The 27,485-nt window shown below is 38.2% G+C and overlaps 1 protein-coding gene across 1 annotated transcript; it reads right to left on the bottom strand.

Moving 5' to 3' along the window:
• Positions 1-1,453: 1,453 nt before the first annotated feature.
• LOC109927179 (heparan sulfate glucosamine 3-O-sulfotransferase 3B1-like) lies at positions 1,454-26,824 on the bottom strand. Its single transcript, XM_020527113.2, has 2 exons — positions 26,077-26,824; positions 1,454-4,231 (listed from the first exon to the last, which is right to left on the bottom strand). The coding sequence occupies exons 1-2, from the start codon at positions 26,625-26,627 to the stop codon at positions 3,613-3,615; spliced, it is 1,170 nt and encodes a 389-aa protein (XP_020382702.2). The 5' UTR covers positions 26,628-26,824; the 3' UTR covers positions 1,454-3,612.
• Positions 26,825-27,485: the final 661 nt, after the last annotated feature.

The raw sequence follows: 27,485 nt of genomic DNA on the forward strand, positions 1-27,485 counted from the left end.
TGTAATTTTCCACATTAAAGATGCATTGCAAATAGATATATGTAGACATTCATACAAATGACAGTGAACAATCCCTGATTACCTCAAACAGGAAGACCCTTGCAATACCTATTACAAGCAATTGATAGCATATGTGAAAGAATTGCATACTAGAAAAAGGACATATTTGTCTCTGAGTGTGTTAATAAACACTGAACATTGCAAAATAAACACAAAGTAAGAAATCTCCAAAGGGAGCCTCACTATCTTAAACACTTAATATATAATTGGACCAAACTTTACATATTATCCTGTTTCAATCAATGTGTAGATAACATCATTAGGCTTAGAGGGGTCACTGATCCTGACAAAGCAAGGGATCTGAATTAATACTTGTGTAAACATTCATCGAGATGCAAACAGTTTATTTCCGTAATTCCTCAAACTTACACACACATAGCACAAAGAGGAATAAAGCATGAAATGCTGTTAAACATAATCTTCCACAATTATTTATCTGTTAAAGCACTTATTAAAACACTGTATCAAATAAAGTTGTTTGTGATCATTCATCATAGAAAAATAAACAGCTACCAGTTTGTTCTAGCTTGCTCAAAATGCATCCATTTTTAGGCTAGACATTTCTCAACTCTGAATAAACAATAACTCTAGGTGAGCAAAAAACATTTCACATAATTAAAACAGGTATGTATTTGAGTCGATGGTTTGATAAAATATTAACTTCCTATAGCGTTCCTCAGTCCATAACAGCAAAATATTTAACAACAGGCTAAAAACACCTCTTTTTTTAAAAAAGAAGCCAATTTTACCATCTCCTTTCTCCTCATTTCCTTTATTCTGTTCTAGAAATCAATTCAACTATATCCTTAGACTAACAGATTAGGTGAGCTGGCTGTTAAGCATCCCATTCCATTAATATCAAATGGGAGGTGTAAAATATGATCCAATCTTTCTCAGAGAGTTGAGATGCCCAGCTAATTAATGCAGCATTAATGATTCATTTTGTGTGTCTTTCCTTTTTTGAACATCATAAACTTTACAAACACTCCCACTTGTAATCTCCATTAAGTAACATGACCATATAAAAAAAAAACTTTTGAGTTTTCATCACAACTTATTTAAAAACTTATGAATTTCTTCAGTAGGGAAACTGTTGATGATTGGTAAAGCTACAGATGAATTCAGTTCCCGTTGTAGTGGTTTTGAAATAATGATGTTGACTGTGAAATACTGAACAAATATCAGTATAATTTTAAAATAAATTGTGTTATTTTTTAGCCAGATTCATTCAGGTTTTTCTTCTTTGAAATGGAGACAGCACACATCTAAATGTCAGAACCATAATCCTAATTGTCAAAAAATTTGACATTCCTTGTCTCCGAAAGATAGCACCATTTAAGTATTAAGGCTATGAACAATTATTTTCTTACTGAGAAAAAAGAAAGAACATCAGTTTGGTAAAATATATTTTATTTGTTTCTTCACAATAAGAAACAGTATGCTTTTGTTCAATATCCTAGAAAGAAACATTTTATCTGTGTAAAATTAATTTCTGTTGTACATACCACAAAATACTTGATTTACTTTTTTTTACATATTAACTATTCTAAAGTACAATATTATCAGAAGAAATTTGCTAATATCCATACTTTTGAATGCAGGCTGAATAAAACTCAACCTCATTTACTATTACAATAGCTAACCACCATTTCAAGGTATAAATTTAGCCTTCGGAAGACAATGGATTGGATATGCTGTGATATTACACTTTAGGCAGAATTGAACAGATAATGTGATTCATTTTAATGGCAAAACTGCTATACAGCACTTTGCTGCTGCCTCAGTGCATTAGACATCATAGCATGTTACAGATAGCTTCCATTTTGTACAGGAACAATTGTAATTACTGAAAGGTGGCATCTTGGATGAGATTTTCTGTTTTTAAAAGCAAAAATAACTTTACTTTCAAAAGACAAAGACCTGAATCTATGGGTTAAAACAGGATACCATGCAAAGTGAGAACCTTAACAAAAATCAAAATAAAAAGATGTGAAAAATTGTGCTTTGTTCATTAACAAAAATTCTAACTAACCTTAATAGATCAGTGTGGTTGTAGGCTAAATAACAAACATGTTGATTGAAGCTCGCCTTTCTCAAAAAAAGGCAGCATATTGTTCATAGCACAACACAGAAATGGGTTTGAATAACATCATTGCAGATCTCATCATCATGGTTGTTGTGGTTTTAATTTCTTGCTCAAGGCCCAAAAAGACACTAAGTTCCAGTGAAGGTTTGAAAACAGTCAATTCCCACAGGAACACACAATAAGTCATGCTTTTGTAAAGGCTGTTTTATTACTTATGAAATGCGCGGACACAATTTGAGTTGAGGTTCAATCCTGAAAATAACTTTCCTATTGCCAGTTGCCAAAGTATTTTGTGCTGCTTTGCGATACTACTTGCACGATCCTTTCTCTGGCGCAAATCAATATTTAGATTTGAACCAACTGGTTCAGGCAGCAACATGACATGTTGTATTTTGAATTGAGGGCATCACTTCTCCCTGTTATTTCATGACCATGTTACATTTTCAGAATTTAATTAACATTTTTGTAAAAACAAGTAGAGTCTTGAAGTTAACTATGTAATGACAACACCACAGAGATGAGAATGCCTGCAGGATTAGAGATGGCTTCTGAAAGTACTGGACAACTCAATTTTTACAGTACTCATACAAAGCCATTATGGCAGTCTCACTGCTGGTCATCATCAAATGATTGTAACTATTTTCTTGTCATTAGGCGTTATGGGTATTAGGGTTAAAGAGAGGAGGAAAATTTTCAATCCAGAGGTCAGAATCCAGTTATCAAAATGAACAATATAAATGCCTAAGTACAATGGCAGGGGGGAATGTCTTTCCAATTTTAGTCATAAATTGATGAGGAGGAAGAGACAGCAGTTCAGGCATATTTGGAATCAGTACGGGGATTCTCAATTTGCACAAACTCTGCAGAGAGGTGAGATAATCTATAGTGTCATGCTGTGAACTGAACAGAACGTGGGTTTATGATTAACTAGAGAAGACAAAACAAGGCCTCATGCAGCAAGATACTGGTAATTTGCTATTCATTAGAGGACTTGAATATATTTATTATAACCAATGATTTTAAGCAAGATATAGCAAACAAGATTTTATGTTCAACAGTTATGTGCAGCCTCTGCGCTGACTTGTACCATATGATCACATTTTGCTTTTTTGGCAGACTCACAGCAAGAACTTTCTGCATGAAGCCAATGTAGACAGGCAAGGAGTCAAATGCTCAATTGTTAGACCCTATGAACACTGAATACCCGTAACAAAAAGTTGTGCTTTTGGATATTAAATCTTAAAAATCGATGAATGACAGCACCATCAATGAACAATCCAATTAAAAACTGTGGAATGTTAGAAGATATGGGCTGATCTATGTACAGTGTGGTTAGGCAGCTTAGTGAATTAATTGCTTAAGAATTAAAAATAAATTATTATAAAATAGATTTCTGTACAAGTTACATATATATATAGCAATAAATTCACATGTCTTTATTGTAATTACATGAGGTTAAATTGACCTTAGTCCCAGCCGAAGTTCTGTCCTGTCATTTGGTAAAACTTCATGTTGAAAGGCCGGTAAAAGTCCCTCAGCCTCTGAACCACCTCTGGGTCAATGTTGGGATGGGTTCTGCCTTTTGTTTTGCCCAGGCAGTGGGGCTTGCTGCTGCCCTCTGGCTTCTTCAAGCAGGGGAAGCCCTTGGTCTTGTTGAAATAGAAATGTTTGTCTGTGATGATTCTCTTCAGACCCAGAAAATCTTGTACTTTGCCTAGTTCACCTGCTGGGTCACTGATCAGCCTCTCTCCACTCACAAACAGAATCTGATGCATTGGGAAGTACTGTAGCCAATTCTCTAAGTGCTTGGCATAGATGCCAATCTGAATAGCACTCCATGAGGTGTCAATCAGGCCTGTAGTCCTGTTTTTGAAAGTTAGGCTCTCAAAACTGGGGATATCTGGTTTCTTTGAGAGAGTTTGCGTATAGTCAGAAATAGCCCGCGTGACAGGATCCCGAACCACCACTATTAGCTTGGCATCTTTGGACATTGCATAGATTCGGGCAGCTACTTCCTTGGTAACAAAGTAACTTGGCGTTTTCTCCATGGTGATTTGTCCATCCAGTGTTTTAGGCATCAGATCCCTAAGAGAAAAGAAATATACTTGGATGAAGAGAACCATTTGAGGAATAATTTCAGACATTAAAAAAAGTTAGAAAAACGTGTGGCAAATGTAATTATGTAGAATATATGTAGTGCTGCCAATACTCTAAAGAGACAGCCTCCTTCGGCGTTGTGGCTTGACAGTTGATTCTTTTGAGCCTCAAAAACTGCATTTGCTGGTTCCTCAATGGAAACAAGGCAGTGTTAATAGAAACAGCCAAATATTAAGCTCAAGCAAAAATAATTCTGGGCTAAATTGCCTCGGGAGGGGGCAGGATGATGACTTGATAGACTTGCATTACAACTTCAATGGACTTGCACATTGAATTATGCAGACTGTTTAAACAAATGTAAAGCATTCAAAGTGCCCAATCCAAAATGCCCCCCATGATATTTGCTACATGTAGTGAGAACTATTTGCAATTCTCTTGATGTTCACTGAATTGTCAGAATATCCTTGGTTTTTGAAATAGTCCCATGTTATTCAAAGATATAAAACACTTTAAAATCAGAACACCGTTGTGACATTCCACATTGGGAATAACATATTATTCCAATCAACAGTCATTGCAGCAGTTCAAAATAAACTATAGGTATTTAAAATATGCTCCCTAAAACTTGCGCATGTTCAGATTGCTGTAGGTTTCTGATCTGCTCAAAACAGAAACTTAAGTGTTTGAACATGAACCTTACACTATTTTAAATAACTTTTAAACTTTTAAGTACATTTCTGCAATACACCAATGATTGTTAGAATATACTGTTAGAAGAAGATGGTCTCCACTTGGATTTCATACATATTGCCAAACCAATAAGATGGTTTGATTCTGTTTAGAGTAACTTCTGATAATTATTTTCTTCAGACAACCATATAATAAACAAACATTTTTTGTTAAAATAAATAAAACCCAATTTATGGAAATATTATGCTGCACAGGCCAAGAGGGCATGTTTATTCATGTTGTATGTGTCACTACTGAAAGTATTAGAACTCAGTGTGAGAACATATACAAGTGACCGTGAAGATGACTCACATTATTTTACATAGCTATGATACATGAACATCTGTCTCACTTGGAGCAATAAACTAGACAGTCACCTCAGTTACAACATTAACTTAGACAGGCAACATGACTGGTGTGTTAGTCAACTGATCTATGAACAATTATACCAATCAAATCCTAAGACATGAGAACATTTTAAATATGCTACTTTCCGCAGTTCATGACTACTGAGAAGGACAAAGCTATCAACTCCAGGTTCCTTGCCCAGTCACACTTGCCTCAAATATATATGCTTGGAATTTTCACAAGAGTTTTCTGGTGGTAAATAATTGAAACCTCATGAGAAATGGTACAAATGGAATTTTGAACTAAACTTTTCTGATCTTTAACCAGAATTACAGCAGAAAACTGTGTAGAAATTCAGGGTCAGACCACCCTCTTGTTCATTACTTCTGGATCAAAATCCTAGAATTCCTTGCTTAAAACCTTCAGGGAGCACCATCAATACAAGGACTGCAGCAGTTTAAGAAGAAAGCACACCACAATCTTCTCAGGCCAACTAGTGATAGGCAATAAGGGCACACATACCCTTTTACTATAAAGTTCTGATGCTGTAGTTGGATCAGAATTTTTATTAATGGGAAAGGCAATTGGAATGAAATTTTGGGGAATGTATAAATTTCTTGCAGCTGGACTTAAACACATTGTCAAGTGCTCGTGATTCAGTTATTTAGTCTGATTCTATTAAAAGTAAATTCACCACCCCTATTGACAACTATTTGTAACTATCATTTGAAGTGAGTAATGTAAACATAGCACCCAATAAAACATACTAACCAGAGTTTGAATTTAATCAATCTTGAATTAAGAATGGTAGACTGCACAGTTTGCTTCCCAAAATTTATAAATTTACTTCAAGACAATTCATGTTGTTAATTATATTGAGAGAAACCAAGGAAATATCTTAATGTAGTAATTATGATTAGGCTATCAGACAATTTGTATTGCATTTGTTAGCCTCAAGAATTCTATTTAGGGAATCATTCATATGAGTATCTTTCAAGAATAGTCTTATAATTTAATGAAGATTTCTTTAGGCATTAAAAGTGATTCTATGAATACCTGAAGAGACGTGTCTTAATTAAAATACCCAATTTGCCCATTAACTACAACACCTGGACTCATTTGACATTAAGTCACAAAGTTTGGAAGAACTAAAATACAAAGTTTGAGATGCAATGCAAAATGAGTATTAAGTGCTGAATCTTTAAATATTAGAGAAAGAGAACAAGGATAGACAAAAGCTGCCAATAGCAGGTGGTCATTTTATAATCCAGTCCTCCGACTTCATTGGAAATTTTGTCCGCACAGAGGGGCACTGCACTAATTTTCTAATGTTTCTCAGAGGAACCTTCACTGGCTATAGTCAACAGGACAGTATGGGGGATTGGTAAAGTTTCCTTTTTGTTTTTAATTGTAACCAGTCCTCACTATGATGGGAATATAGTTCACATCCTACATGAAGGTTACAGACATATTTATATTAAAAGAACTATCAAGGTAGCTAATATAAAAGCTGTTTAGCTTGACTGATTATAATACTCTTAGGAACAAAGTAAGAAAGCAGCATTTGGGGTTCAGTGAGCTTATTTCCATCATTCAGTTTGATTTTACGTTCTTAGAGCATTTGATTGCCAGTAAATATGACCATTTTAATGGGAACATGATTCTTAAATTTGCACTAATTAAAGAAAGCTGAACTTTAGCAAAGAGCAGATCACTAAGAAATATTCTACCTGGATAATATTTAAATGAACTGTAGAAAAGAGTTGTCCAATCTTTACTGACTGGTCCACTTAGTTCAGTAATTCAATTTGAAATAATGTGTACAAAAATGCGACAACTCTAATTTTCTGAACACATTCCAAAGTGAACAGGAATAAAGACAAAGTCTTGGGTAAAGTATTGCTAATGATTAGGAGGCATTAAGAAGTTTTTCAACATTGATGGAAAAAACTATCAAATATCTATTAGAATTGTATTCTATTTAGTTATTTATATATCATGTAATAGTGTTGATCTATTCAAGAATATTCATTAGATCTTCCTCAAAAATACTATGATCAGCTATTTAAAGTATTGGAATTTAGATCTAGGGTCCAACTTTAAAAGAGATTGACTGATCTCTTAATACTCCATCTCCACCCTACAAATTTATTGTGTTTATATTCCATGTAAGATGCCTTAAATCATGTAAGAGAACGTTTTCATGCTGAAGATTTGCTCAAACAGGAAAGGTTTTATTAAAATATACAATTTAATTTAACAACTCAGACAATCACTGTATAAGTTCTAGTATAACTCACATGGCTTCTTATTCAACTGTTATTTAATCAACGTTATTGTGCAAGAGTTTCAGAATTGCAGCAAATTTCTGATTGACCCAAATCAATTGCAGATGGGCAATGCAAAACCACTTGGACATTACACCAAGTGCTGTACAATTTCAAGTACAATGCAGCAGAAACTCCAAGACAGATTCCATTAGCTCTTCTGTGGTACAAAAATAAAACGGACATTTTTACCAAACATGGTGTGGGTTTTGCAATATGTGATGGACCTTCTGACTTACTGTGGCACCAAACAGCTAGCATAATTTAAGAATCAATTACACATTCTAACCTTTCTTATTTTTGTGAAGCTTAACAATCAGATCAAGATAGAATTCGGAAAAGCAGGAAGACACAGCATGATCAAACAGCAACAGGATGCAGGTATATATTCATGTGCCTTTTGCAGCTATCAAATATATTCATTTCTTTGGTATATCCATAAATAACCAAAGAATGTACATTGTTTTTGGCTGATTTATCAATAAGCTATACAGGAATTTTATGGAGTTTTCAGTATAATATTACGAAATATTCTGTGTGCCATTCACAGAGCTTGATAACTAATTCTGTTATTGAGCAACAATGGATACAGGAGTATTGGCAATAGTGTACACCTTTTTTAGGAATCCTACCATAAAATTTGGATCGGATCCATTTTAAACACAATTTAACATTTGCAAAGAAATTAAAGTGAACTTTGCCATCAACACAAAGTAAACATTGCATAAAATTTAGAAAAAAGGCATGTCGTAAATAATATGTTTTGTTGTGATTTCAATGGTTTCAAAGCAACAAGAGACTAAGAAGTCTGATTCACCGTTAGATGAAAAGGAAGACACCATCAATATGATTTATACGGTATAGGTATTCAGAGATTTCATCAGCAAACAGATGTTCTTTCACGTTACTTCAGTCCTGTTTTCAAGTCTTTTGTTTGTTCCATTTACTTTTCAATTTCAGCACACAAAGCTAGAAGATCTGCTTCAGGAAGCAAGCCATAGACCTCCCTATTCTCTTTTATTCTTGGAGTAGCCTACCTGGTTCCATCAACAATTGTTAGGTAGAGTAGCCTTATCCTCTATCTAACAAGGGTCATGCATAAGTCAGAATGTTAAAAAGTAGTACTGATGCTTTGAAGATGTCCTTAAACCAGCCAAACATCAAAAGACAATCTTCATGATCCGTGAACAAAGGTTCGGTTAACTGCAACAAAACATGGTTCCCTGAACTTAGACTCCTGATTACAGCTTTAATCAGCTGAACAGAAAGTGTTGATCTACAGATCTCCCTTTGGTTTTGCCACCAAACCATCTTGTTGGCCATTTAAATGTCAGCAACTTTAAAAAAATGGAGAAACTAGAATTCCTAACTACCCAGTTAATACTGAATGAATGTTCAGCCATTTTAGTTTGCTGTAAACCATTAAAAATTAAATCGGTTACTCAATGAAAGATGGGTCTAATGTAATCTAGACCTAGTTTTTATGAGATGGAAGAGAACCCTGGCACATCATTGTCATATTAACCATTGCACAAAGATTCAAAAGCACACACAATATTTGTGACACAAAGTTTTATAGACATGGCTTTGGACTAAATTATAAAAGGAGTCAGATACTGGCAAAGCAATGAAGTGCTTGCATCATTGATTGGGACGTCTAATTAGCTTAGCGTAAAGAACCAAGTCTCCTGAAAGACAATTTATCATGCCAATATTCCCTGAAAAAGATTCTATATTTCATCTTGATAATTCAAACATCTGTCAAACAAAATCCTGCAAATAAAATCATCTTCTTGTAGATTCCTATTTTTACCCAAATTCTTGAAATCATTGATAACATTGATGGTGTAATATAGAAGAATATTATCAACTCATCTCTGCCAATAAAACTGAACTATGTATTTTTTCAAATACATGATCATTTTCCTTTCAAGATATGCTATTACAAACATTAACTCACCTAACAAATTACAATACAATTTTGCTTTATGGCCAGGCAGTCAAAACAGGTCTATTCCGTTGTTCCACTCCAATAGAAAATTGACGTGCAGTTAAAACATTGAACTTGGATTTACACTAAATTCTTGTTAACAGTAAGCTTCCTTCATTAATATGTTCCAAATACATATTATGAAAATGAAGTAATTAAAGGGGAACTTGTCCTTCTTACATATGGTTTGTACTGAAAGGTGGTGACGTACATGTGAACAATCACATGGTTGCCAAACAAGAAACTCTCCCACCATAAAGCATGGTTACATAAAAATACAGCATGTCAAAGCTCGTTCTGGGAAGAATCTGCAATAGATGAATATCCTGTGATGAACTACTGTATAAATTCAATTAAGATAGATTAGCTGTTCTAGATCCTGCTGTACTCAACTTGTATAGTCTTGTTGAACCTAGGAACACCTGTGCTTTTCATTTATGTACATTGATATTATGTTAAGTGCATTTAATTACACATTCACATTACTTCCCTAGTTGAAAGCAAGGCAGAGGAATTCTTGAGAGGCAACAGCATTATGAGCTCACATTTCATGGGTCAACATGGTCACTACGTAAAATGTTACAAGCACAGAAACACATTCCCTCTCTTTTGATATCAGGCATGAAGTTTCAAAGGGGTTCGATTGGGATAGTAACACCATATAAACAGAGGAGGGCTAATGCAATAATGTCAAATAGTAACATGCTCAGATTTTATCTTTCTGCCCATCTGAGAAATATGTGGTCTCCATGGATTGAGTGAACATATTTTGGAGTAAAGTATGTTGGGGAAAACATGTGTATCTGACATGCGTGTATCCTACCACACCATGATTCAATCCATTGCTATTCTAGCACAAAGCACCGTGCACATATGGATTATTATTTGAATTTCCTGCACATTTCTTGGAAAAAAGGAGCGAGTTGCTAGGTTGCAATCTACAAATGAAAGTGAATGCAATGAACTTGGATTTCTACTTTGCTATTCTGAGGCGAAGTAAACTGTAGCTTCTTTAAATTTCAAGAGGATGCAATGAGAATTACTCTCTACAAGGTTGGTCACTCACTGGCATATTTGCAAAGACTTTTAGGGATTCTAGAAATCAAGTAGTATTTACTGAGGTCCAAAAATGTTAAAAGTGGTCAAGTGAACCATTGCCTGTTTATTGATGTAAACAGTTGTATTTTAAATATTGACAGACCGTTTCCTCAAGTCAATGTGCTTAATTGAAAGATTCAAGGTGTTTTTAAATCACTGCATTGAAGGAGGGCTCTGTCACAATCTACAATTGATGATTTGTAATAGAATTCAAAAATCCATATTCTATTCACCGCTGGAAAGGGCTTTTCATTTTCCCACAGCGATGTGCCTTGCTCTATTTCAGAGCATGATTTGAAACCACTGAAGCATTTTTGAGAGGAATAGCATGTCGGTGTTGTCTATTCTTGCCTAGGCTGCTAGGCAGAATGTGTATGTAACCTTCCTAAGGGAAAGGAGGAGGAAATACCTGCTTTGGGTGTCTCATGTACTTGAAAATTATACCATGTGCTATGCAAAAGTGCAGACAGAGACACCTATTGCATAAACAAGTCTTGCTTCTCACCATGCTCCCAAATGAAGAATGCAAAGTGGCAAGCAGTTTCACAAAAATGGGGAAATGGAATGAAATAGCAACCATTAAAAGGATATTCTTTCCATTGAGGAATCTTAAGAAAAATGTAAGCACAAGTGTAAAACGGTATGCACTGGTTAATGCTCTATTTAGTTTTAAATAAAATGAGCAAATAGAATAAAATTGTAGTCCAGCTCATTACAAGAGCTAAAAGACTAAGTTTGTATCTTATATCAACAATAACCACTTAGCAGTGACTTTTAAAGGTGAGACGATTAATCTATTTACCCTGGTTGCTTGCCAGAAGTGTTAGTAACCTGTTACTGGCCTATCTTATCGCTGAGAAAAAAAACAACAGGAGCGTATCAGAACTACAACAGTTTGGGGCCTCAGTTAGAACAAAGTTTTTAACACTCTTCAAAAATAGGTTACATTTATAGCACCTGATAAATCTTTCAGCAGGTATCCACTACCTCCAGAGGCTACAATGTGCTGGTCATGCTACACATTTAAGAACAATGTTCAATTGACATTTGCTGAAATTTGATCCGCTAAAGCAGAATCTAGATGTTCCAAACGATGCGGTAAACAGTGCAGTGTAACACCTTGTTGCTTTGTCGTGTGGAGCTGAGTGGGAGAACGTCTGCTTTCTAAACTGTGCTGTTTCTCAGGCTCTACTACACGTGAATTTATCACAGTATTGTGTATAAATGAGAGGTATTCCGTAATACATGATGCACATTAACAAAAATACACTATTGCTCGGTCAACTGCAATAAATCCACAACTTTTTCATTGGCTTATGTTTAACATAGAGCGTTAAGCAAGTTTCCGTCACTTTAGTAATTTACTTCTATTTCTCCAAATGGTTTTTTTCTGATGTATTTTCTGAAAGTGAATTCCAAGAGTAACAGGTTGGCAGTTACCCACCTTCACAACCTTTTAGTTTTATTATCTTTGCTCCAAAAAATTGTACAGTGAATTGCACTAACTGAAGTGAAAAAAAATTATTTGGTAAAATAACTCTTATGACTTGGCAACTTTTAACAGCATCCTGTTCAAATGAATAGCTCAGACACTGGTCACTACCTACTTCCAATGCACCGTAGAAAGATACCAACTCAGACCAGTGTCAGCAAAAAGACAGAACAAAAAGGTTGGCTTTTTGACTTCTAAATAACTTGACTTATAGATTGCATATAACAGAATTCTTTCCACAAATGCCATATATGGCATGACTTCATTTGTTGCCATCCTTTAGCATGTTAAATTGCTGTATGTCAGCACAACAGGCTCAGGATAGGAATTGCAATTGAAGTGCATCCAGACCAGTACTGGACGCTTAGTAGAGCTTAGACACTAAACTCTAATACTACATTAGAAGGTTTAATGGAATCATTTGCAGTCAGTCACACAGCTAGTTTCCCTACGTGTTACTGATGAAAAATTACTGATTTGATCAAAATTATTTTACATCAATTACTGTTCAGAGTTTTCCAATCTATTTCCTGCTGTGAAAGTCTCCTAGATATGGTTAACTGTTCTTAGTTTTCACGGTGTCTGCTAGCTGTAACTAACTGTTTGCAGTGGTGAATCTCAGGTACCATATCCATTTAAGATCCATTGACACTTTGGGTGCCAATCAGTTGGAATTGAAACCATACGCGTTGATAATAAATTCAGCAAATTTCAAACGTTCCCTCCTGTATTGTGTGATCATAAAAATTATTGAAGATCAGAGTTAATTATTTCCTTTCAGACATAACCTTACAGATACTATGCCTCAGAAAGTTTCAGCTTTCTTGAGTCTAGCCTGGATTATTTTGGGAACTGGTAGCAGTAGAAAGTGCTGGAGAATTTACCCCACAAGGTGGAAGTAAATTACATTAGACATTGCATTCATATAACAAGGGACAATTACCCCTTTATTAGCCTCCTGAAATAGGTAAAAGCACATTGAATACCCAAAATACTACATCTACTACATCTACTTACGACCCCATTCCAAACTAGCCATTCACCTGTCAGCAAGTACTAGCTCTCCAGCCTTCTTTAAAGAGATGAGTAGTGGCCACTCTCAAAAAGATATTTAAAAAGTTATTCCTTAGTCTGTGAAACTAGGAACCACAGGAATGTTGCTTCTACCTCCAAAAGAACTACTGTCCAGATTATCCTTTCCAGGTTACTACCATTGCACACCCCTGTCCTTCAACCGCACCCCACCCCTCCAAGACCTCAGCTATGAGGCAGCGTAGGATCATTACTGCCTAAGGCCTTAATCCAGTGAGCTGCATGGGGACCCTGCATTTGTGTTCACTGTGCACCAGAATTAGGGCAGGGAGGCTCAAGGCCCATTTATAGTTAATCCTAGGTGCATGCCTTTGGGTGTACATTGAAGCTATGGCATCTTTTTTGTACCAGTTTCCAACTCTGCATAATTCTCAGGCACTGTATTTTAAAGAAGTTCCATACAGGAACTTACAATAAAAATTTATTATTTTGCTATTGAATTCCCCCATATTCCATACACACCATGGCAGTCTGTTTGTTAATTGGGAGGTGCTTAAGGCATTGCACCATGATTCAGTAATATGCATTTATCCAGCTCTGACCCATTACCAGCAATGGAAAATATGATAGCATGATATTAAAGATGGCAGCAGATAAAACAATTTATGTAGCAGCCGCAATCATTTTGGTAAGAACGTCACAGCTGTTCAGTTTTTTTTCTTATATTCTGGTAGATGTCTTACCCTGGAGTGTTACAATTTCCACACGAAGCTGGAGTTTGGAAATCCCTAGGCCCACGTAAAATCTTCCATATGTGTAGAATGATTCAGTTACATCCTGGATTGTCATAACCATTGTATCTCATGCTTGGAAAGTGGGAGAAATATTGCAAAGTCTGGGATATTTTGAACTCTGGTCAAACTGTGCAAGAATCATAAGTCAGAGGGAGTGCTGACATTCAGATTCTGCTGTTTAACAAGAAGAACCAAAATTATTCTCTGCTACTGTTGCTTTTGCTTGACTGGATTGCTACAGAGAAGCAACCAATTACAATCGTATGTTTCAAGTTGCCCGATTGCACAACTGTCTGTCACTTGTTAGAAGCTGAAAGAGATACACTGATCCAAGAAAAACATTAATAGCTCATCATACCTTCAATGCCAAATAATTTGTAGTCAATGACAAGTACCATAAACTAAATCAGTCATTACATGTCCAACATATATTAGTTAAAACCAAATGTTTATAAACCTCTTGTCTGTAGCTGATTAAAATGGAGACTACATCATTTTATCGAAAGAAAATAAAATTGTTCTCCGGTGTATCTCAGATATTTGAGACCATTTCTGCTAGTTAATGAGAACTAACTATTCACATGGTTGAAGCCTCAATAAGCAATATTTTACTTGAGATAATCAATCTCTACACAAATTACATTATCAGCTAAAGATCTTCGTGGGAAGAAGGCTTCAATGTATCAGATAGGTTTGTAACTTACAGCCAAAAGCAGCATGCATCAATTTCCTGGTAGAACAAAACAAGTTATTTATGCCAAGTCTGTGTCTTTTGATGAATTGATGGGTCACTGGAGCATTAAGAGTTAATAATTGATACAAGTCAAATGAAAGTAGTTAATGGCAATTGTATTCATTGCCCTTAGTGTTTCTTTCTCCTCTCCTTAAATTTTGCCAACAAACGTTACTGCAAGCCAACATATTGATAACATAAATGCCCAACATACAATTTAGAAACTCAAAATAATCAGTTTGGTTAAAAGCAAAACAAATCAATTGCTGAGCATTAGACCTTCAGATCAACTACCTCCTTTTGATGCAGCTGACTTCAGCTACAGGGGAAAGCAAACCTTTATAACGAAGAAGGAATAAGTACAGACAGGGACTGTTTGAATGGTCATGAACAATAATTGGCAGTACAGCATGTGTGGAAAGCTTACTGCCAACATGGGTGTTTGACATGAAGTTCCTGTTGGACTGAATCGCTTTTGTTTCCACCTTCAGCAGGAGATTCCTATCTTACTGAGCCATGTTTTCCCAACTGTTGTGGCCACATTCAGAGGTGGCCAGCAGGGGCCAGGCCACCCCAGTAGCCTCACTCCTCCCCTCTCCCCATGTCCCCCTTACAATTAGTCTCTGTAATTCAGAGTGAAAACAATCCCCAGCTTCTCAGTGCAAGATGAAAGGAGTTTGTGCAGCAGAAGTAATTTCACTGCTGTGAAGAAGCCACTCCAGGCATTGTGTCCAGTTAAGGAGTTGGAACAGGATTGGCTGGCAGGGAATGCCATGTGATTCTGCTGCTACCTACTGTTTTTATGGTGCTTAGGTAGAGCTTGTTAGGATAATAGTGACAAAAGAATACAGGACAGAAAGTAATCTTTTAATGCACAGAGAAAAGTGTTTTATTTATACAACACTAGTTCTGCCATTGCGTTCAAAACTAATTGCACTTTCTTCATGCAGAACAATTTCTAAAGAAGTCCATTGTCTTTCGCTTCACAGTGGCCTAATTAACTAAAAGCCTTAAATAAGCACATTTTATAGTTTGAGATCACAGGTTGGACACTATATAAAATCACATCTACAATTAGTACATAACAGAAGTCAAGTTGCTCAGGTTCTGAAACCAAACAGAAAAGGGAAGAAAGTAGTCTGTAACAATTCTCATTTGGATCTTTAAAATCTTACACTTTTAACTTTCCAAACATAAAAGCATTTTTTTCAACAAATAAAGGTAAAAGATATCAAATAAAAACCAGCTTTATTTTTAATAAGCATCAGTCAATTCTGTATCTCAACAGCTCCGCATATTCATTGCATCATTTAAAAAAAAAATCAGGTTGAAACTCAAACAAAGTCAAAATTAGTGTGCTTCAAGTAAGTTACTAATGGCTTTTCTCAGCTTGACACGTTTCAGATGAATCTGTTTTAGCAGAATCCTTCTACAATTTTTAATAGAAAATACTAAACCTATTCAACAAACAAAAGTTCCAAAGCAAGGGAATAGTTGCTTCTTAAACTAGATACACTCAATGTGCTTCCAACTAACAACCAGGACAGCTTTCGTATGCTGCAACACCTCAATGCTTTTTAATGCAAAGTTATTTCCGAAGGGAAAGAAATGATGTGTAATCTAACATTAAACCTGTCTAGCCTTAAAGTCTGTTCAGAGCAAAGGAGGTGGCAGTCAAGCAACTAAAGAGAAAACAAGGTTTCGTTACTTCGTTCTTTAAACTACAGGATATTAGCCTGACCTTTCCCAGAGTGCTGCTGGTCCAGTTGTCCATAAAAAAAGTCCAGAATGTAAGGCTAATGAGGCATGTGGGTCAAGAGCCTGCAAACCAGGGAAACAATCAGGGTCAAAAACTCGAGTAACACTTAAAAAAAAATGTCTTCAGTGGGTGTGCAACACAGACAGAAGTGCAGAACAAGATAAACAGAAAATGTCAGCTACAATCATGTCTTTAGTCCAAAAAGATCCTTTGCCTCAGAGATTGACTGAATGACATAGGCCTTGCGCATCAACAGAAGATTGAGATAACGTACTATTTGAGTTATTACTTTGTAGTTCCAATTTCAGTACTATGTTAATTCCAATATCTGCAGAGCCATTTACTTGTTCAATGTTCTTACTAACTGTAAGAGTCAAGAATCTTTGCTTACATATCCACACTAGAAAATAGTATCTTCACAGCTTGGATGCAATTCAATTTGATCAAATGTAATTGAAACACTGTAAAGTCTGGGACAGTTTAACTGAAGTACCACGTGCACAATGTCAGGAAATTCTTCTAAATTTTTTCCTAAGATCAAACACGCATTTTTGTATTAACAGATTTAGCTATAACGAACTACTCACATTCATGTGTTTAAGCAACTTTAGCATCAGGACCATCAATCAACTAGTTTACAACAAAACTTCACAAACTGGAGAGTCCAATTGCCAGAGAGTTATAGTTTATTAGGGGACAAAAATGCAATGATTGAAGCTTTATATCATAAATGACCCAAATTATGAGAGTATTTTCACAATCTCATATGAGATCACAACAATCACTGTATACTTAAACTGAGAATCTGCAGCACACGCAATAACTAGTCATATGGAAGGGAGTTTCTTATTACACAAAGAGAATTAACATGGCACCAGTTACGATATTAAGGCTTTAAGAGGTGTATTTTGTCCTTTTTTTAAAAATGAAGAAAGGTTGAAACAGAGGTGCTGCATAGTCTGCTCAAAGCTAATAAAGTAAATAATTTGTAATGCCTTGGGTTTTTTTTTAAAGTTGGAACAATAGAAGCAGCCTAAATGGGGGGTCAAGTTCCCAAAGAACCAGGATTTTTAGTTTTTAGCTTTCTGCAGTTGCTGGCATCTTGAAGCTGAATGTGGAAGCTCTTATTCCTTCTCTGTTACAGCTAAAAGCTGGGGTTCTCTTCCTGCTACTAGAATTGCATGTAAGACAATCTATTTTACTGAATTTGCCTTTGCCAAGGGTGTGTTTATGGGATTTACAAAATTGGAGGTTAATTAGTAGTAGTTAAGATATATATATATTATTTTGTTAAACATTTCCATAAAGTTACAATTAAGCTAATTATTTTCTTTTTTTATTATTTTGACTGTATTTTAACTGTAATGTAAAAATAAAGTGTTTTGCTTAAAGTCAAGTAGTTTGACAATTCAAATTGCATCTACAATGCAATGACCTACACTTACATTTAAAATAAGAAAATGTTAAGGTTTAGGCTATCTTCTTAATATGTTATGGAAAGGTTTGGTCTGGTCCATAACACACCAGTGATAACTACAAAGCGAACGTGAAGACAAATGCATTATTGTGGGAACCTGTAAAGTAACATGAAGTGCAGTTCTGAGTGATAGATTTACTGGTACTGTAAGTCACTGACATATGCATAATGTAAAGACTCATGCGTTCAGTTACATAAATTTTTTTCTGCTACTTACACAAGCTCACAGATACTCAGTCGCCTCTTTCCAGTTGATAAAGAGGTTGTCACTTGTAAGGCCTTCGATTGATAGTCACTATATTATCTTCCAAAGGAATTCTGAAGGTTTTGGAAATCCCTTTGTGTCTCATGAACTCATTTCTACAGCCCTTTTCCTGAACAATATAAACATCAATATGCAGCTCAGCGTATCATTAATTAGATACAATAAATTTTAGGTAAGATATTAATCACAATTGGTGTGCTTGATTGACTTGTTTGATTGACTTGGTTAGGTTTTGATACTTTAATCTAAACTATAGGACACATTGGTAAAAAAATATTTCATGCACTATCTGGGTAGTTAGATGAAAGGAGTCTTGCAATAGGTGCTGCTTTATTCAATGATACAGAGAAGGTTTATTATCAATTAAAGTTCCCCCTAAAAGTTGTTAACTTAATCACAAATTCTGCTTCACCATTTCTCTTGCAAATTTGTTTTATGCCAAGTCTCGATCTCCATATTTACTTAATCACAAGAGAGAACATTGAGAGATTCTACAACCATCCGATTTGAAATGCTGCAGCTGTCTGAAACAAATTCCCCTGATTTTAAGTAATGTACAACTTTCACATGTTTTATGAATGGCTATTGAGAGTGTAACTATTGAGCATTTTGTTGCAACATCCTTCAGCCGGTTTAATTGCAATACAGTTGAAAAAGATTTGAATACTGTGCAAATGAACAAAAAGGAATGAGATACAACTTTTTGCTATTAACATTCCAGCACCAAATCCACCACAATTAATGAGTCTGTCTCATTAAACAATTTAACATTCTTCAACTGGCTGTCCTCATTTTATCTGTAACTTTTAAACCCGTTCATGTCCTGTATTTTACTCTTGTGGCAGCAGAACACTGGTACAGACAGATTAATTAATGATAATTGTAAATATAAAAGCCTCAGTTCCTGTAAAATAAACACCAGGCTCACCCTGGTGCAGATACATTATATACAATTAATTAAACTGACAATATCTTGGCTTTTGCTAGAATGTGCAGATAATTTGAGATGAGGTAATTGCTGTGAAATATTATCCAAATTGAAAATACATTTACTGTATCTCATGTAATGAACCTCAACAGATTCTTAGTTGCTCAGTAGCATATTGCCACTCACAATAGAAACATTTCCATGTCTTATATAGTGCTATTGTAATTATTGAGCTTAGTTAGGAAAATAATGTCCTTAGCTAAATTTAAAATCAATTCAAAACAGCAATGATGTCATTTAGTATAACACTTGATGTGCAAAGTGAAATGCTGTTTCCTTTTCTGTATGAACAAATATAAAGCAATCTCTAACTATTCAGGTAGCTATTCAACAAACAAGCTATGTCTGTTGACCTATCTTGGTCTGTACTTACAAAACACTTATCCAAATGAGTCTTTGTAAATCCCTTGACGAATAATAGCACTGACACGTATAGCTTTTCTAACAGAGCTTGACTCCAAATATAAACAAAATATTAGGTATTGATTCTGCTAACATATACACAGGCAACACATTACATGTACCAAAATGGGAGGACTTAGATAGCTATGAGGTAGTGTAGCTTCACTGTTTCCTCAGGGGTACTCTCCTTTGAACTAACTTTATAAAAATTTTAAAGTGAACATTAGATGTATAAATTTGGAAATGCTTGACTCAGAGACCTATCAGAGTCATAAATATTCATAGTCAAACTTGATTATAACTACAAATCATCAATGTTTCCCCTTTTCTCTTTTCATCAAGCTTCATCAGGCAAGGATGCAAATCTCAATAAAAATCAGGCTTCCTGGCCAAAAATGCACACATATTTCCAGGCCACACAATGTTCCTGCAAGGTAACTCAAGACCAATTTGATGTCATGTCCCTGGTCTAGATTAGTATAGGATTTTGATCACATATATATGGATGCAGAAAGACTCGGTGTCTACACATACACATCTATTGTTTGCAGAAGGTAAATCCCTCAGGAGCAGACGAGTATTGGGTCCAGAGGCAATAAGACTGGCATCATTCGTATGGAGCCCGATTTACGAGTTTTATTTACCGACAGATTCCAATCCAGGGACAGCAGCTGATCTTACTAATTAAACAAGGGAACCCTCCTCTCTCGTTTCCTCCTTCCTCCGCTCCATATGTTATGTGACAACCACAGCCACATCTTATCAATTACACCCACCCCTTTCCCACCGGGAATCGATTCTCCCTTTTAAAATCTGTTGCAGCAAGTGGAGGTGGCTTTGTGAAAGATGGCCTCTTTGATGCAGCTCCTTCGATTTTTGAAAGTATATATACTTTTTTTAAAAAAATTATTGGATTCTTTCATTCCTCCACCGCCATCAAGAGTAAATGATGTAGACATGAAAATACTGCCAGCTTAGGAAATACGCTGTTCCGTAAAAACAAAACATCTACATTCGGTAGTTATAGTAGTTAGAAAGCCAATATATATTGGAGTGGAATATTAACAGCACGGTTTCTATAAAGGTGACAGTGAGAATGAGTTAAATCCGACAGTTTTGCTGCAGATATCGTTAATAGCGGCCAGTAGTGTTCGATTAAATCAGGAGGAGTGTACGGTTACTAACTCCTAGGGTTTAACTTTTAATCGAGGTGCTTCGATTTCAACTTTTAACGAACATGCAAGGCTGGTGGCGGGGTGGTTACACACTATTTAGGACAATTACAGACTGTTGTTACAAATAGAATAAATCGGACCAGCTCAATAAGTACACATTGACAGCTCAGAAACCTGAAAGTGGGCTCCAGGCGGCACGGTGTCTGGTTACCATGTCCTTCGGAAACGTGAATCCTCCTGAGAAAATGATTTGGCATCAACTGCAAAATTGAGCGCAACGGTGGGATGCATTTGTCGTATCAAGGCTTAATTCTTTCGAAACTAAAACTGGGGCAAAAACAAAACACATTTTGATCTGTAGATTCGCGTGGGTTTTGTTTTTAAACAAGGAAGCTGCACGAAGATGGGGATCCGCTGTTGAAGTGGCAAGAGAAACGTGTGAAGAGTTAAGAGCCTAAAAGGTGAGGGACTAAAGCACAATCTTCCGAGTTGAGGGTGGATATGTGTGTTTTGCTTCTTGTGCAGAATCACTTGTGGACTGTGAGGTTGAGTCACGGCTCGATAGCCAGTTGGTGGCAGCAGTCACACAGAATCGGACAACCATCTGTCTGGGTAACTCACCGGGCACGGCCAAGGATCTGCCTCGCCTCGTCTAATCGCCAGCTATTTTTAATATTGCACAACGGCCAGAGGGTTTAACCCGCGCCCACCCAACCATCAAAAACAATTCTTAAAAAGCAGCAGCTCCTGATTAAACAAAAGGGGGAGACTGGAATAGGAGGAAATGTCTAGTCAGTTACGAATTTTAACAGCTAGGAAAACTTTGTTTCTCGAAACGTGACCCTTTCACTCAGTTCCTCACATCCCCCTACCCCACACATTCTGAAGTAAAATGCGGCAGCTCTTCCTCGAGCGACGACTGGACCCGATTAGAGCAAGTATCGGGGTTGAAAATGTGCAACGTTCAGCCGGTTTACAAATCCAAACGATGAGGAAATCCTACGCTCTTTAATTGTGCTGCGGGTTTAATGAACTATCATTTATTGGCGTTCCGGTTAAGATTTAAACTCAATGGCTAACCAATACTATTCATGGACATTTTAGCTAACTTTCCCTTTGCTAAGAGGAGTACCGAATCGTCACTGTTGGTACATGACTGCGACCATCTAAACCCATCACTTGGTCCTCATTAATAACTCACTTCTAGCCATAATTAGTTGCCACTTATTGTGGAGACCAGATCTGGCCTGGATTACAATTATCTTCTCAAAATAAAAACAGCCGGCGATCTCCTGGCAGATGGACTCTTGTTTGTTTATTTTTTTGCCGTCTTCGTCATCAGTCTTAGGTTTTGTTGTGACAGTAAACAGAAACAAACTGGCAACCTCTGTTGCTAGTCCTGGTCCATCCGCGAACTCCAAATGGCAATTGCTGAAGAAAGGCTGTTGTGTCAGCGACTGTTCCGGTCCTGAACAAACTATTTAAGCGGAATCAGAAAGGGAGAGGGGAGACAACGTAACAACAGATTTCCCACCCACACTTCATTCGCTTCTGTTTAATTATATTGGAGGGAGAGTGCAAAAGTCATCTGAATTTTAATTAATATAATCCAAATATTAATTAATATCTGAATATTGCAAAATGTTCTACTTTATATATTCCCTTCGGAATAAAGAATGTGGATTAATTAGAATCTATATCAAGGAAAACCACTTCGGTAGGTATTGGATATTTTATGTGGCGTGATTATTAGGGCACCAGTGTTCTGATTTATTGCGGAATAATTACCTGCAAATGGGAGGGACAGGCAGCCACTAATTTTATTTCTCTTGCTTTATTAAAATCGTCTATTTTTTGGACAGCCAGGACTCCCTGGTGTAAAACTAGGAGTTTTGCATCCAGTGACGTGACTGATAATTAGACATTACTTTCAGGGGTATCTGTACTTGTCAAACACTCCCCCAGGACACTCGCTGCAGACTGTTTTAGGCAAGAGTACTGGAGAGAAGGAAAGATGCACACACATGGGGATTTATTTTCATTGCCGCTCGGTGAGGTTGGTTAATGCTGACTTTCCAAGCAACAACAAATGGCCTGGCAACGGCGCAGTTTGAGACGAGCGTAGTAATCAATGGAATTGCGAGAGGAAGGAGTCCAACACTTAAAAAGAACATCTGATGGGAGAAATCCTGAGTGTTTGGTCAGCTTCCTTCGTTTTTTGTTGTAGCCCAGTGAAACACACTCCAGAAAAAAAAATCTATTCCAGTTCAACTTAGTCGTGTTTGCACTATTTTAAACTCATTCTGATAATTATGTAGAAAATAGAGATGTTTTTAAAAATGTAACATGTAAAGTCTGTTACAACTAACCAAGTCACTATTTAATCTCGCATAGCCCCCTGAACTCACGATGGCCGTTTATACACATTATTTGTCAACGTTAGGGAACTAAAATCATTGAATCATCGACACACATTTCTGGCCACATTTTCTGGGTCGATTGTATTTTTTTAAAAATCCTTTTGAGTTAATTACTTAAATTCTTCATAAATCCGTAGGTATAATTTTTATTTAAAATCGGATTTTGAAGGCTTTTAAATGGTACGATTCACTACGACGTTGTAATAAATTCCTCGCGGCGTTGGTGCAACGCTCGGGTGTAAGAATTCTAAAAGGCTTGATATCCTGATTGCACCAACTCGCAAAATCGGGGAAAATTAAAGTAGGAAACTTTCTGAAACTCTCCACAGCTTTCAAGCGAAGAACTATCACACGGAAAAAAAAACCTCGACATCAAAGCCTTCCCCCCAAGGCTTTGGAGGCAGAAGTCAAGAGAGTTCACATTAAATCCCAGCAGACTCCGCAAATCTCGCCACACTCTGATTTTCCACACCTTGCTCCCTTGAAAACAATCTTCCGGAAACAGAACGATACTTTTTATTTATAATATATAATAAAAAGGAGAGGGACGGTTTAACAGCAAGTGACAGCAAAATTAGCTCTCCTTACGTGTTTGGAAAACCAGCAGAAAGTCGGAATTGAGATTTTATTGACAAGCTGTGGCCTGTTTTAGAATAGGACGCCTCACCCACTCCCCTTTGTTGGGAAGTGAAAACCGCGGGGGGAGAAAAAGTACAACGTTTCTGCACACTCCATTCATCTCCCATCCCCTCAGCCTTGATCATGTGAAAGTTTAAAAATAAACACGAATGTTTCTTTGTTTTTTGAAAAAAAATCATTCAATGGATGTTACACTCAAAGTGATTGGCAATAGTCGACCACCCGACATAAATAGTGGGCCGTACGAAGAGAAACTTAAAAAGACAAGGCAGGGGATTAATCTTCAGCGAGTACAACATAATTTCTAGCAATCACTGTCAATCATCAGGGCGAGACATTAAAAATCATTAGCTGAGCCACTTTGGTGTTTGAGACAAACTGGCTTCGTCCGACAATTCCGAGCTCTCATTCGATGGAAGATGGAGAAACAAGGTTACATTTTTAAAACTTCAGTTTACTGGCAGGTGAGGAGGCGGTGCCCGGCTTTATGAGCTGGGGCTTGTGTTTTAAAATCAGAAGCCAGCACCCGCGGCTCCCCCAGGCGTTCTGACATCCCATTCGCGGGGCAACACTTTGGCTTGCGGGAACAGGGTTTCATTCCCCGCTAAACTGCTGTCCTCGAAAGGAGGTCAGACAGCAAACACTGAAATCAGAAACTCGGGCAGAAATAGCGGCAGGTTCGTCCACAGAGAGGAACAGATCTCGTTGCCTGCGTCCGATGTGTTCCCAGGGTTTGTGTTACTGAGCCGGTTTGATGAATGGAAGCTAAAAGACTGCCGGGTTGCACTTTTTGAATCGACACAATATTCTCCTTCAACGGGCCCACTATGGAGATCTATAAAAATACAAGCGCACTGCCCTCAGCTCCCTACAGTTTGAACCTAATGAGTTTTGCACCATAATTTATTTTAATGATCCATCTTAACCACTGCCTTCCCCTAATACTCGCTGAAGTCACTCTATACACACCGTTCACTAAAAGTTGGTGAATACCATTGAAAGTCAGATTGAAGAAGTCTCAAAGTTAAGCACTTAATACAACTCTCCAGCATCTGCAGTAAATAGACCATAAAGCGCACTTCCTGACAGAGTGTAAGTCAAATTCTAATATCAGATCAGATTTCGCCAAAACCTTGTCTTTTTTGCCCGCAAGGACAAGTCTGACGTACAATTTGCTTCAAAACACATTGGGGAGTTCCTCAAATTCACGCCCATCCCCCCAAGTGCAGATAAACAGGTAGCGCAATATCTACACCAAACTATCATTAAACGCTTTTCCTGACACACTGTGGCACCAACCGGCCGCCACTGGAAGGTACATAACTCGAGTCGCTGTAAATCAATTCAAATCGTGTTAAAAGCGCACATCCATTTTAACCCTTGTGAAATCGAGACTGTGAAAATAATACACACATGCACCACATTCTCGAGGTTACACAGATGTACTGTATGGTATAGTCAAAGAGGGCTGAACCTGCCGCTTTCACAACCGTTAAACACGACGCCCCCCCCCCCTCCCATTCCATCCCACAAACTCCTGAGAAAGGAGCTGGAGAAATGCCATCACCGCAAAGCGGGGCTGGAAGAGTGGGGTGGGGCGGGGGGGGAAGGTGGAATTGTCAGTTTTATCGCATCAAGCAACAACAAAAAAGGAAATTCAACTCAAGTTAAAACAAAAAGAAAACGCGCCTGTGCTTAGTGCTCAACACAAAGTCTTACGCAGATGGAGTCCAACGTTTGAGAGTTTTATTTAAGGCTGGGGATTGTTCAGACTCGGGGAGATGGGTGAGAGCTAACTAGAGGACGGGAGGATAGATCCGCGAGTTTTGACCGCTGTAGACTCTGCGGGGGAAGGTGCAGCAGCCTGTTGCAGCCAGCGGGAATAGACCCCAGACGCACTGGCATTCGACGTTTGCTTTAAAACACCAGGCAGAAGGTCCCCGCTAAAGTACAAAATAAGTTATCACAGTGACAACCTAAAGCAATCACATACACAGCCAGCAAACCAGCTCCCCGCGGGCTGGCACAGACTTGACGGGCTGAATGGACGAGGGACAAGGCTCAGCTGCGATCAACCTGTGTTTTGGCATCACAATCCCCTCCTCCAAGTACAAATTAAAAAATCCCCGCCAGTTTTGTTGCCCCCCCCCCCCCCGGACACTTACTGATACCACTCCATGCCGTTGGCGTAGTGTCTGTCGAAAAAGTGGGGCTCTGCCCCCACAGCTCGGACGTCGGGATGGACCCGGAGGAATTCGAGTAGCGCCCGGGTGCCTCCCTTCTTCACGCCGATGATGATCGCCTGAGGCAGCTTCTTGGCTCCATAGCCTCCCAGGTTGAACTCGAAGGGTTTGGGCGAGTGTCCGCCCTCGGCCGTGGGGCTCTCCTCAGTCAGCTCGACCCGGTCATCCTGCAGCAGGTCCCGGGAAGCCGACCTGAAGACCAGGCGCTCCCGGGCGGCGGATAGAACCGGCTCCTGCCGTGGCTGCGAGCTTAGCTCAGACATACTGCCTCCTGCTGACACCTTCAGGCCGCCCGGCTCGCTGCCGCCGCCGTCCTTGGTGTAGCCCAATCCGGGCACTGAGAGGCAGAGGCCAGCACAAGAGTAGAAGATGTAGAGCCACAGGAACAGCATGGTGAGCAGCAACAAAAGTTTCTTTCGGAAGGCGGCCGGGGGAGTGAATTCTGAATGATACCAGCTCAGGCTGCATTCCATGCCGTGTGCAAGCGATTCATCTTTAACCAGGCGCAACCTCCTTACAGAAAGTGCAAGGCGGTGATCAAATCCATTTCCATCGTCTAGGAACACAGTTGGTGGCGGCTGCAGAGAATCACTGCCTTCAGACTGGCCGCATAGTGAAACTCCTCTCTGTCTCCCTCCCTCCCTCTGTCTCCTCTCTCTCAGATCCTCGGTTCTGCTTCAGCTGCTAATTCCCAGGCTCACCCAGCCTCACAGCCTCTTTGATAAAAAAAAATGGGAGGGTGGGCGGATGGGAGACACACACCCCTTATCTGATTGACACCTCTCGCCTCCAATCGGAACCCTTCATACATATTCATCCTCCACTTACAACTCCGGCTACATCCAATAGAAAGCTGAATCGACACCCGACCGCCACTAAGCTCTTCTATTGGTTCCTAGCCCATTAGCTCCCACCCATCCCTGCCACCCCTCCTCAGCACCAACCCATCAGAGACCAGCAGCGGAAGTGTTGCTATGCACCTGGTGGGGAATCCCTCACACCTTTTACCCTCCTCCACGGGGCAAAGGAGATTGGTCCAGTTTTGCTGGGTCCTCTCTGACAAACGCTTTCTGCCCCAGCTCCAGGCGTGTCCCAAGTGAAATACTGACTCGCCAGTCCCTCCCCAGCCCACGGTTCCTGTGTCAGAACAATTCCTGCCGCTCCGCCACAGCTCACTTTATACCCGGAGCCGGCTCCTTAATCTCGCCCGAGCAAAACATTCCTCCTCTGAGGAAGGGTCACCGGACTCTGTTTTTTCCTTCGCAGATGCTGCCGGACCTGCTGGGCTTTTTCAGCAGAGATAGTAGGAACTGCAGATGCTGGAGAATCCG

This window comes from Rhincodon typus, chromosome 23 (assembly GCF_021869965.1).
Source record: "Rhincodon typus isolate 14 chromosome 23, sRhiTyp1.1, whole genome shotgun sequence".
Lineage (NCBI taxonomy): Eukaryota > Metazoa > Chordata > Chondrichthyes > Orectolobiformes > Rhincodontidae > Rhincodon > Rhincodon typus.